The sequence below is a fragment of the Eleginops maclovinus genome, chromosome 23 (assembly GCF_036324505.1).
Source record: "Eleginops maclovinus isolate JMC-PN-2008 ecotype Puerto Natales chromosome 23, JC_Emac_rtc_rv5, whole genome shotgun sequence".
NCBI lineage: Eukaryota > Metazoa > Chordata > Actinopteri > Perciformes > Eleginopidae > Eleginops > Eleginops maclovinus.
Genome location: NC_086371.1, coordinates 19395724 through 19409358, shown reverse-complemented (window position 1 = coordinate 19409358; position 13635 = coordinate 19395724). Strand labels below are relative to the sequence as shown.

The 13635-nt window shown below is 44.0% G+C and overlaps 1 protein-coding gene across 5 annotated transcripts in view; it reads left to right on the top strand.

Annotated features, from left to right (window-relative positions):
* The window catches only part of LOC134859914 (rho guanine nucleotide exchange factor 9), a 57451-nt gene that overhangs the window by 26186 nt on the left and 17630 nt on the right, over positions 1–13635 (top strand). For 2 of the 5 annotated variants that reach the window (XM_063876697.1, XM_063876699.1), the window contains exons 5-7: positions 5038–5217; positions 6503–6592; positions 7661–7861. In XM_063876697.1, the coding sequence (XP_063732767.1) occupies positions 5038–5217; positions 6503–6592; positions 7661–7861 (471 nt within the window). Of the gene's footprint in view, positions 1–46; positions 478–5037; positions 5218–6502; positions 6593–7660; positions 7862–13635 lie in introns of those variants that run through there. The other 3 variants (XM_063876700.1, XM_063876701.1, XM_063876698.1) reach the window with 3 other exon arrangements.

Genomic DNA, 13635 nt, shown 5'->3' with positions numbered 1-13635 from the left:
GGGGAGAAATCGCGGTGCAGACTGATGACGATGATGATGGTGAGGAATGATGCATCTCTTCCCGTGCCTTTATGAATTACATCGCGTGTTGTGAGGAGGCGTAGGGGCATCTTTCTTTCTGATTTCTCGCCTCACTGTAATGGTGGATTTCTCCGTGGCTTTGAGGCTACGTGTCTAGACGCCGGGAGAGCTGAATTCCGACCGAACCTGAGAGCGCATCTCAGCATCGGCCCGCAGCGCTGCGCCATGGCCTTGGATGTCCAGACTTGCGCGGTGTTTACGGTGATCGCGGTTCTGGTGCTTGTGAACGTGCTGTTGATGTTCATCCTCGGTACTCGTTAATGGATCTGCGCTTGGGGCCCGGTTCGCAGCGCACCACACTTTCACACAGGAGAGGAGAGAAAGGCGGTGCGCGTTGGTCGAGAGCGGGGACACCCGGCGCTCCATCACGGCTACGCGTTGAAATGAATGACGTTGGTACAACATAATGTATTTCTGTTACCCCCTTACCCAATCCTTCGTTATGTCTTGTGTCCTCTCACCGTTTGTGATAGCTAGTGTTGTCTGGTGGTGGTCGTAGATGTGCGGATACAGATCCTTCTCTGTGGTGACTGGAAATGCATATCCCCCCGCATATAAACATGTCCCCCCCCCTCCTCTACGTCGATCTCCCTCTCTCCTCCATGTTGTATTTTGTGGATAATGCGCATGGATTGATCTAATTCTATAATCATTTGAGATGAAAAAATGAATCTGTGGTCTTTTTTGTAATCACAGCCTACTGCTGCGTCAGGACTTGTTTTGCTCTTGTGATTCACCACATCCACAATATGGCAGCTGAGCAGTGAGCTCTCCTCTGAAGTAAATGTGATATTTGTAGCAAATAGCGGTGCAAGTGAGAGGCTGCTGCTGATGGTAGACTCCAGAGGATCATTGTAATCTCAGCTGAGAAGTAACCAATAGCAGCCAGGGCTAGGCCTAATAAAGGAGGGCCTCCATCACTCCAGGTTTCCCCCATTTTAGATGCAGCTAAACTCAGCTCCCATTTCATAGCCCACTATACTCACTTTTTCACTTCATTTCAAGGTGGCACCTGAAGCCTGCACGTTATTACAACCGCATATTTCTTACATAAGAAAGTGAAAAGACATGTCAGATGGAGATGAAAAAAAAAACCCCATTTCCTTTTTTCTTCCTGTGCCATACCATAATAAAGGATTGAAGCCAGGTGTCATGAATGTTGAATGAATGTCAGAAATAGATATGCTAAAAGCCTCTCATGACGGTCCTATAAATAGGGATGGCAGGCCGGCTGGGATTTTTAAAGACACCGTATGTGCTCTCACACACTCGAGGCCAAGTGCCATGTGTGTTTTCGTGTGTCTAGTTGAGTGGCAAATGTTGTACTTTAGGTAAAGGAAAGAAATGATTTTCAGCCAAGTATAAAAAATATACTTTTATCGCATTGTTAGGCATGTGGATTTGTGTTTTAATCACTTCTGAACAACGCAGGACCCCTGCATGTCATAACATAGCATTTTCATATTCCACCCTGCAGTGGTTATGGTTCAGGTGGCCTGCATTGATTACATAGTGCATATGTGAGTTCATATGTTAAGTTGCATATGTGTGTTTGTGCCTGGGTAGGTTTTATCTGGAGCTCCTCTTTGCATCTGAGCGGTGCACACATCCCGAGCGTGCACACATTTGTAATCCCCTCCAGGGCAGGTGCCTCCTAATAGAGTAAATGCTTTGCAGGCAGAAGTGTCAATGTGCGCATGGTGTGTGCAGAGCGAGACAACAACGTGTGTGAGGATGCAAGTGTATTTCTCACCGGTTTTAGGCAGAGCGTCTTTGATTGGCTCCCAGACTCGGGGTATAAGTGTATTACATAACAGGGTTGGCAGACACAGGGAGGACGGAGCGCGAGACTCACTCAGTGCGTCGGAAAGAGGAGCCTCTTTTCTGGAGTACGGCACCTTGCTGCTCGACATCACACGCTCAGCTCTCGCGGAGGACCCATCCCCTCGAACGCTTCTCTAAAGAGATTTTATTATCATGATTGTATGAACCGGACTTCTCCATGCATACACTCTCTGAACAGTTTGCCACAAACATGGTAAGGCGTGTGTGTGTGTGTGTGTGTGTGTGCGTGTGTGTGTGATGTAGGTGCTTTGGTGCAGATGTGCTATGGCTAGAGATAGAGGAGGATGTTGGAATGCAGTGGAGCTGCCAGTGCAGTGAATGCTGATGTGTTGCACTGCAAAGATGATATAATCGCGTCAATAGGCTTTCTGCTCTCACATTTCGGCCTCCATGGAACAGAGAGCATTGTCCCATATGTCCATATATAGGGAGACATTTCTCTGCATTCATTTGCATTGACCCAAATACAGGTTTTGTGGTTTAAAGGCGCCCGTTTGGCCCTCTGATCTTTGATATTGTAGCTGCAGCATAACCATAATCATGACATAGGTCATTACAGCTGTTAGACACACAGGTAATGAGACTTCTGTGTGTGTGTGTGTGTGTGTGTGTCTTGCACATTGATCAAGCTAGGTGTGAAGAAGTGTTAAGGCAGGGATTGGGGAGATTGATTATCTAATGTAATTTTTAATTTATTCAGTCATGTATAGGGGAAAAAGGGATGCTACGTATCAGAGGGCAATGCTGATCTCATTAGGGAGATGGAGGGGTGAGGGGAGGAACATTGGCTGTGAATGGATCTCTATCTCTCCCCTTCACTCTGCCCGTCTGCTGGCTATATTACCGCAGATTGATGGGGAGTGAAGAGATTGTGCTTTGAGTGAATGGGGCTGAAAATTGAGTTGTCCTGTAAAGGGTGTAGGGGGGGGGGGGCTAGATTAGGGAAAGCAGGCATCAGAGTAAAGAAGCAAAAAGTAAATCTGACCTGATTGCAAAGGCTCATCTCTATGGGTGCTGTTCCCGTGGCTTTGAGGAACTATTCCAATATAATTCCTTTTTTCTTGAATCGCCAATGATTTTAAAAATCTTTTTGAGTACTATTCATCGGTGCTGTTTCCATGGCAGCGTGAGACATGTTTTTGTGGTAATCCTCCTCTCTTTCTAGAGTGGGGAGCTTTGATATATAGGTTATAAGATCTATTGTTGCCCCGGCTCCCATACGGGATTGGATCAACCTTCTCAATGACAGCTGTGATCTGGAGTCCGCTAGAGAGGCCTCCCTGTGTACCTTTCTGCAGCATTCACAGAGAAACAATTGTATTACTGGATTGACCACAGGGCTTGGGTTTTTATCTGAATATTTAATTAACAGAGTGATGTTGCAGTTATTAAGCGGTCACTCTGTGTGTGTCTGCTGCTTCAAACACACACACTTAAGTTTGGACAGATTCTGGTGCCTGCTGAAGCGTCCTTCCCGTCATATTGTCAATACCAGTGAAGCATTCTCATATGTCGCCATGACGACGGTCGCTCTTTTCCTTCCAGGCATGGAGGTCCCTCCCTATGTCCCCCCCCCTCCTCTGCCCCTGATTGGCTCATATGCCCGCAGGCGTCTCAGTAAAGCCATCGGGGGAAGTGGGCTTGTCTACAGGTTGAAGGGGCAATGTAGCTGCTGAGTCGGAGAGCTTACATCCTTGCGGGGGGGCTGAATACAAACACACACACACACACACACACACACACAGTATGCGGTTTCCTGTGGACCTCCTTAAAAAACACACCGCATCAGCACATAGGTAGGATAGCATATTTGTGCTGGAGTGATGAGGTGCATTTTAAAGAGGTTATACCATCCAGGGATTTCATTTTATTAGAGGCAGAGGATAAAAGGGAAGCAACCATTCTAACATAACACTAGCTCAATATTAATATGCAGAAGACCTTATTACAAGTGAAGAACTCCCTTAATGTCCGTCCATGTGACATCCCGTGTCTCCAGGCCTTTGATAACTCCTTAACTAGAGACTAAGCAGCTCCTGTCAGGCTCGGTTAACACTGGCTGCTCTGCCCACAGCCCCAGGGACTAGACACATGGTTAGCTCCGGACCGGAGAATGCTGATGAACACTACGTCGGAGAGAGAACAATTGGAACAAACTGTTGGAGCCGTGCCACAGCTGCATGCAGGGCTTTAATGTATGGGAAGCGTGGCTGCACGTGTGCGCATATAGTGTTTTTTTGCACGCCTCAAAGGCCACAAAGCCTCGGTGTGATGGATGAACCGGCCGTTTGGTAGATGGATGATGTCAGGCTCGGGTTCTTCTCGGGGAACATTGTCCGACGTCTCTTGTCCTTTAATGAGAACAACCTTTAGCCTCTCCAAATCCCCCGAAGAATACTGATCACCTGACAGGAAACATCACACACTGTTCCCAATGCAAGCTCGCAAAAAATAACAGTACATGCGCACAGTTGAAAACATTTATTTCCATGTCCACATTATTTATTCATGAGGCTAAAATCAATAGAACAGATTTGATGAGTCACCCGTCCATGTTTTGTCAAAGACTGTGCCGCTGATAAAATAACCAGCCCCGGTGACAGCATGAAGGAAAGGAGATTATCCCTTCACATTTGTTTGCGCCTCTGCATTTATATTACATTAACACATGTAATTATTCTAATGTCATAATGGGCCAATTACCATCCCTGTGTGGAGACTGGTGCTGTGCTTCTGAACGCTGTGTTGTGCCTCCACTAATGGCCCTGCTCTTTTTTGTGTGTCGTCGTATCTTGTTGTGTCGTACTGTGGTCTGTGTCTCGGCTATTGTGTCGTCCTATTTTGCAATCCCTAAGCTGCCAGTGGGCCCCTGGCTTTGAGGGTGTGTATTTGCATCCATTAGTAATCCGAGTGGGCTTAACAACAAGGATTCACATAAATTGAGGCCAAAAGGAGGCTGAGTGCTGAATTACAATCACTTTTAAATTTGATTTGGATGCTGTTTTAGGTCACGTGGATCTGTACTGGTCCTGTAGCAGTAGTGTTCCCACAGCGCTTCGCCTTCTGAGAATGAAGCATAAGATTGTCTGTCTTTCCTTCCCATATCTCCAGTTGATAAGTGGAGGTTCAATCGTCAACGCTGAGGCGGTATGGGACCATGTGACTATGGCGGACCGGGAGTTGGCGTTTAAGGCCGGTGACGTCATCAAGGTGCTGGACGCCTCCAACAAGGACTGGTGGTGGGGCCAGATTGACGAGGAGGAAGGATGGTTCCCTGCCAGCTTTGTACGGGTGAGTTCGCTGCTGCCATGGCTGGACACCGTAGACAAAACACACGCCCACACACACACTGGAATGAACATATGCACACAAGCTGAGGTCATACACACAATAACACACACACGGATCGCAAGCATCAGGCCTTATGCAGCAAAATTCTATTGATTTCATGGAGAAAAATATATAAAAAGTAAGCCTTAGATTGTTAACATCCTACTCATACCCAGGTGTGCCGAGTGATAAATAACACGTCAGCATCATTTGGAGCCGTGTGGCCAAGTGTTTATAATTAGCCTTGGTAACGCCCACTGAACTCTAAATAAGGGCAGGTGCCGTGTGCAAACACTCTGGCCCTAGAATTGGAGAAATGTTTACAAAAAACAAATCTACTGTATGTAAGAAAAAGAGGAATTTCAGCAGTTGACATTAAAACACTTATAAATAAACTTTAACAAAGTCAACAGGTTTTTCAACGCGTCAGTAGATGAAAATTAAATATATTTTTAAAAAAGAGTTAAAGGCTTCCTTTGAGCTGGACACATGCTCTATCATCCTCCAGGGATTTTATAGTGTTAATTAGGATCAATTGAATTATCCAATCATTATATTCAAATTTACGAGATGCTTTTTTAAAATGTCCCTCCCAATTTTTCGAACATAATGATTCCTTGTGTTGAAGAATCGTGTCCTGGACTTTGAGATGTCAAAGGACATTGATTAATCCCAGAAATCAATGGGTACTAACAAAATAGGAACAAATTGTACAAAACTTGAGGAGATATGTTCTTTTATTGCTTCCTGCATGAGGCCCATTGATGTGCTTGCTCCACACATAAAATATTGCTTTTCAAACATTGAAGATATGACAGAATAGCTACAATAAGTGCCTTTATCAGGCGTTCAGGGACAGCGAAAACAAAGCTGCTGATGGGCACCTTTTTAAAGTTTGGCATCAACTTCCTACCCTTGAAATCCACTTCCTCACTCTACATGGTGATTATATAATCCCAGCCATATTGGAGCTGGACTAAACAGTGATGAAGCAGCTCCTGCATGTTATTCCCTACCTCTGTTACTCACCGGGAAGGAAGAACTAGCATCCTTGTTAGTAGGTCGAGGTTTCCCACAGCAGAGCACCCCCCCCCCCTCTTCTTTTCCCACACTGATACACCTCATGGTCATTCCCACCTCTCCACCCTTCCATACTCACTCCTGAGGGGGCAGGGCAGACAGGCTGACTGACTGTCGACCGAAAAAAAAAAAGTATCTTTCTGTTCTGTCATTCTCTCTCTCCAAGGTGGAACCCCACCCTCCTCAGCCCCAAACAAAACAGGTTTTCTATATCAACCCCATAGCAACTCCACGGTTCCAAAACACCACGTCAAAGGTGCGTTCTCCCAGCTTCATCCACCCATCCAGCCTGCCCGCCCAACCGCCCGCTCCAGTCTGTCTACGCAGCGTACCCTCGACATTACCAAACATTAACATGATCGTGTTCACACCATCCTCCACGGGGTCGACACAGAGGCAGAACTGAAGAGTCAAAAGTAAAGTTTTAAAGCATTATCACATTTTGGAATCATTATTCCTGTAAATTTCTATTTTTAAAACATTAAATCTCCTTTTACTATTGACTCTGACATTTTACTCAGTCTTAACGCCGCGCTACTCGTTCTCCATCTGCAGTCCGTGCTCCACCCGTCACTCTGCTTGTCTGTGGCGCTGCATTTCTCATCCTGTGTTTGGCATTCTACCCGTCGGTTCTTTGATGTACTCTTGGCAAACTGTGTGTCATCAGGTGTTGGCTGCTGGACATTTGAAACCAGGCACATTTGGCCCCTTTAAATGAGCGGTAGTGGAGTACACCGTGTGTGTCGGGTACCGTGTGTGTCGGGTGCATGCATGTGTGAGGAAATTGAGTGAGAGTATACATGCATGTGGTGGGAAGGGAGATTTTTTTTGAGTCACACACAGGGCCGGAGTTGGGCATTAAATAATCTCTGGGCGCAGAAAGAGATATTTATTTTAAACTCTGCAGTTTGTCCCTCATTTTTATGCTCTGACTCTCTGATCCAACTACCAGAGACTGTCTAAATGAAGCTCTGTGTGTGTGAGATATGTGTTCATGTGTGTGTGTGTGCATTCATGCTCATGAGGAGTGAGTGATACCACTTATACGGCAAAGATCTTCTCATATAAATACCTAAACGTGTTTACTAGTTCATTTTTTTGCCAGATTTATACACGTAAGAGACTTTACTGTGCTTATTCGTGTGTGTGTGTGTGTGTGTGTGTGTGTGTGTGTGTGTGTGTGTGTGTGTGTGTGTGTGTGTGTGTGTGTGTGTGTGTGTGTGTGTGTGTGTGTGTGTGTGTGTGTGTGTGTGTGTGTGTGTGTGTGTGTGTGTGTGTGTGTGTGTGTGTGTGTGTGTGTGTGTGTGTGTGTGTTTTAACTCAGCTGTGGGTGAACCAGGAGGATGGGGGAGGGGAGCCGGCCGAGGGGACCAGCGAGGTGCAGAACGGGCACCTGGACCCGACCAATGACTGCCTGTGTCTGGGCTCGCCCCTCCAGAACCGGGATCAGATGAGAGCCAACGTCATCAACGAGATCATGAGCACAGAGAGACACTACATCAAACACCTCAAGGACATCTGCGAGGTACTAAACCCATGCATGCACGCACACATGCACACAATAAACTGAATCAACTGAAATGTGTGCGAGAGAAGGAGCGGCCCGTTTCATGCTACACAACACTCCAGTATGAATTCGTCACACTCCCACATTCACACTTCTATTCACGGCATATTTTTTTCTCTTGTTTTCGAGATATTAAGACACAATTTGTCAATTGTAAACAGTGATGGCAGCAGCCGCACTTGGAGACGTTCAGCCCAGATTAAATTTGTCATTATTTTATGATTCATGCCCAAGTGACAGGCTAGATTTCACACGTTATAAATTTAGACGAGAGGCTTGCCATTCATTTCAGTGGAAGCAAAAACTCAAAACATGACACATCCAAATTTTAAATGAAACAACACATATTATTTATACTTTTATATTGAAATATATTTATCCATCATCATTTCTGTGCACTCGTACAATTTTGTAATTATTTTAAAATGCATTTTATCTCCAGTTGTGAGTGTACATGGGCCTGGTTGTCTGTGGCATATAATTACTGCACTGTGTAGCCTAATAATGAACATAAATGCATGTACTTTAATGTGAAATACACCATTGTTATGATCAGTTCTTTCCATACCTTAATGCTTGTTCTGCTGCTATCAATAACAATATAACACACGGTTAAGGACAGTAGCCCAATTCCACCAGGCCTTCCTGCTGATACTACTAAAAAATCTTTAAAAATCACAAAAAGGGAGTTTTAGTAAACCTGCACACTTCTGTTTTGCATGTGAAGCAGTTATTTCTGAAATGTTGCCGCCAGCGCGTCAGTTACGTAAAGGTCGTATTGTAATACAGAACTAAACACCTGCATCAGGACTTTTGGTGGGCAGGAATTTCTGCTGCAAATATTTTGTGCTTATCTAATCATCTTTCCATAATCCTCTATATGCCCTTTGTCTCTGTTTCGGGTGAAGCGTAATATTTAAGAAATAGTTGCAGTGAAGCATAAATTTCACCTTTTCACCTCTGCACTTCTAGTTTAAGATGATGTGAATTGTGTATGTAAAATTAAGGGTTTTAGAATTAAAGGCAGATTATTAGTTAAACAAGCTGTAGTGCACATTTAGTAAAAATGCCACTAAGTTGACATTTTTTGTGTTGCACTGTAACTACGCTATCATAGAAGAAGCTACATATCTTAACGTAAACCACTAAAAACACAACATAACAAGAATTGATAAATAGAACTGGATTCAGCATTGGAGGCGGACCCGTTCATTCCTATTCCTATAAGAGCAGAAGTCCCCGTATCTGGGCCAATAGAAAATGCGCACTTGAGTTTGATTTAAGCCCCGCCTCCGATCTCCTGCTCTTGGCTTAGTCAAATGATTGGAAATGGTTAATAACTTCAGATTTGGCTTTACATTTCTAATAATTTCAATAAGAACCTTTTAGCTGTGAGTGCTGGGTAGTTGTTTTAGATACAATTAGGACTGACAGAAGTTGTAGTATCACCGTTTTGCAGAGTTGTGGACTCGAGTCACATGACTTGGACTCGAGTCAACTGAGTCATGAATTTGATGACTTGAGACTTGACTTGACAAAATCTAAAAGGACTTGCACTTTGACTTGGACTTTAACATCAGTGACTCGCATTTGGACTTGGACTTGGACTTGCCCCTTTTGACTCGAAAAGACTTGCTACTTTCCCCAAACCCAAATATTAAAAAGTATGTTGACATGGACAGCGCTATCTCTCTTTGCACCTGTGTGCATCTGTGTGCGTAACGTGTGTGTGGCACGACATCCAATCAAATTAGATCCACGTTGTTTTGATCTGACAGCATCAAACCAATCAAAGTACTGGACAACAAATGAGGCGCCAAGTAGGCAAAAATGATACCAAGGGTAGTTTCATTTGGATTTAAAACGTTGAGGTGGTCAACAAAACTGCAGTCTGTAAAACATGCGGGACGAAGATAACAGACGGAGACGCGACAACTTCCAACTTCGTTCGACATTTGAAGTTGCACAAAGAACGGTAAGTTTTGAATGAAAGCCAACACTAGCTTATCGGCTAATTGCTAGCTAGCTACATATCAATGAAACTGTAAACGTCACCTTGGCTTACTAACACGCTAAACGGTATCTCCTGTGGGTTCATTAATGGATAAGTTCACTATTTTGCACTTTGAGCCCCCTTTCTGGGTCGTCTTGGATGAAATAGAAATGTTGACGATTGATCCAGTCTCCAGCTTTTGGCTCATTTGGAATCACCCCCTGCTTCAGAATGGTTGGCTACAGGCATTCATAACATTGTCCTTAAAACAACCCTAAAGATTCGTTTTCAAAGATGAGCAACTCACCGAGTGGTGTTCGTAGTTGTTTTAAGTAAAATATAGGGATGCACCGATTGCAAAAATGTCGGCCGATACCGAGGTTAAGAATAACATTGTTGCCGATGCGGATGGCCGGTGTTTTACTATGTAACCTGTAATGGTAGCACAATGCAGACTAAGGCAGCCTATCCCTTTTAAAAGATAGAGTGGCGGATACGTATGTGCATGTGTAAGCGCGAGAGAGAGGTTGAGCGAGCCATAGTAAGTTTCTGGAAGTTAACGGGAGTAGCAGCAAGTATAACAAAGTCACAAATATATTAGGACGGCCTCCTAAGAACACTGAAGAATGGATTTACACGGCGCAGAAGTCCTGCAGCATGCGCAGCGTGCAGCAGCAGCTCCTCAGAGGAGAGGAGACGCCCCCCCGAATGACTTTAAAGGTTATGGCAGACCTACAGTCAGTGTTCTAATCCTTTAAAATGATGCCCTGACTTCAGATTTGGTCCGTCAGATTTAAAAACAATGACGCTAATGCGACTTCTCCCGGTCACGTAGCGAAACATAAACATCGGCGACTGCCATCGGTGATGTCACCTTGTTTTACCGATGTGCCGATGGTGGTAAATAGGACTAACATCGGCCGATGTCTCAGCATCGGTGCATCCCTAAAAAAATATATCGGCGAAATATTTGGTTTCCATCCGTGTTATTTGCTATTGTGGAACTAGCTATGTTTTCAGATACCTCACTGAGTAGGCTATTAACTTCCGCTTGATATTTGGAATACGAAATGGCAAATTAAATACGACAGAAACTGTATTTCGCTAAGACACTCGTTTTGGAGCATCACTACTAACCAGTGACCACTCGGTGAGTTGCACATCTTTGAAAACGAACGTTTAAGGTTGATTTAAGGACCGCTTTATGAATGCGCTTACATGAAGCATGGTGGACCAATCGTTAAAATATCGGTGTCAAACACACTTTTTCATCCTAGACAATCCAGAAATGGGGCTCAAAGTGCAAAATAGTGAACTTATCCATACTCATATTGTAAAAGGATAGTTTAGGATTTTTGAAGCGAGATTGTATTTACTTAGCAGCTAGTCAGTGGATCATACACAGTAGACTGCTACCAGCAGCAAAACTAAAGCAAGCCTGACAAAATCAAGGTCAGTTGAATGTACTTTATATTATAAATATGTGTACCATTTGAGCTTGCTGCCAGACGATTTTTTCGATAGGAAAACTAAGTATATCTCACTCTCTCCAGCACACCAGATTCCATTGACAAAAATTGCTATTTTACTTTGCAGCACAAAGGAGTTGCTAGTCTACTGCTGCCTCATTCAGATCGCTTATGTAATTTAGGTAAATCACAACAAAGCTGAACTATCAACAAAGACATAGAATAGCACAATTACACTTAATCATTGAGCCAGCAGTAGACCAGCAATGTCTCTGTGATGCAGGTAAAATGGCTGTTTTTGCCAATGGAATCATGTTTGCTGGAGAGAATGAATTAACAAGCGTACTTCAGTTTCCTGTCGGAAAGGGCTGCGTGATGGCAAGGTAAAGCAGGAAAAATATAAATTAATATAGTAAGTGTACACTGAAAATGGAAATGTATTTTATCAATGTAATGTTAAAACAAACACAATCTTACAGTATACAATACAATTCATAATAATACAAAAATAAATATTAACACAATGTTAGCATTGATATATGAGGAGTTTCAAATGCAATTTATGTGTGGCTATCAGGGACTTTCTGACATCTGTTTTATATGCTTACCTGTTACAGATTTGAAGAATACCAGATGAGTAGAAGCATCATAGATGAACCACAACAGCCTTCAATCTCACAATTCTTGGACAGTCGTGAAGCGAATTACAGCATGAGTCATCTACAGCAGAAGGCTATCAGTAACGCAATACTGTCCGACTTGATTATTGATTGCAACCTTCCCCTGTCTATTGTGGAACACAAGAGTTTTCGGCACTTTCTGAAAGTAATTGACAGTAAGTACAGCCCAGTGTGTCGCAGAACGTTGACATCAAAAACAGAGAGCCTCGTAGGGAGAGAGGCGTTCAAGATTAAAAACTCAATTGAGCAACACTGAGCATGTTTCAGTCACTGTGGACATTTGGTCTGACCGAAAGATGAGGGGATTCCTTGGTGTCACTGTCCACTGGATAGAGAAAGAGACAGCTAAAGAGAGGATACAGCTAAATACAAATCTCTTGGCCTGCAATCGCTTCAAAGGCTCACACACAGCTGAACGAATCTGTGACCAATTTGAGTCAATATGCGATGAATACAACATCAAAGATAAATTGGATTGGACTACATTATTAGTGACAATACTGCTAACATGCGAAAGGCATTCACTGTGTGCTTCCCCAGTGAACAACAGGATGATGACGGAGATCATCTTGATGACCCTGATCTCTGGTGTGACTTAACCCTGGAAGAACAGCAGTGTTTTGCGCATACTCTTCAGCTGGTGGTGGGAGACGGTTTGTCCTTCTCTTTCCAAGTTATCAAAACTTAGCTCATTGCTGCACACAAGCACAACATTCAAAGATGTGTTTGATAGTGAATTTGGGGAACAGAAAGGCGTCCCTGCTGCAGTCAACACAAGATGGAACTCAACACTGAGGCAAGTAAAGGCAGTTCTCCAGTGTGATCATCTAAAGCTGTGTGCCATTCTAGAAAAGGCTGGGCATAAGGAGTTGTCATTCACACCACGAGAGTGGAATCTGTTGAAGGAGTTGGTGGACATCTTGAAGCCGTTTGGAGAAGCAACTGATTTGACACAGGGAGAGAAGGTCGTCACAATCAGTGCAGTTGTTCCATGCGTCTTGTCCCTCAATCATCACCGTGAGAAGCTGAAGCCTCAAGTTTGTTTCCTGAGCGGCCGGGTCGGAAGTCTCCAGGCATCCCTGAACAAAAGATTTCTTGGGATCTTCATTAACGTGAAAATGGCCGGGACTCAAGATGGGATCACTGCCCCCTCTTCAGACCCAGTCTACCTCAAAGCAGCCGCCTTGGATCCAGCCTTTTCTCTGCTGTGGGTGGAGCACCATGTACTGGTCATTCGTGACATCAAGGCAGAGGTGGCACAACAGGTTAAAGGTAAATATTATTGACTTCAATGCAACTTTTTTTCTCGTAGTCTGATCTTATTGACAGCATGAATAATTGCATTTTTCAGTCTAACACTGTCTCACCAACACCAATGGTAATAAGGGCTCTTTTGTTTCTGCTGTTGTTAAATGTTTTTCCAGAATTTATCCTGCAAGATGCTGCAGAGACTGAGCAACCTGTGCCTCTGGTTGATGAAGAAGAGCAAGAGGACCTTGGACAAGGAGAAGGGCTGTTTGCTGCATACCATAAGAGGCAGAAGAAGGATGTTGGGACCACTCCAGCACTACAGCTAAGTCACTACCTAGA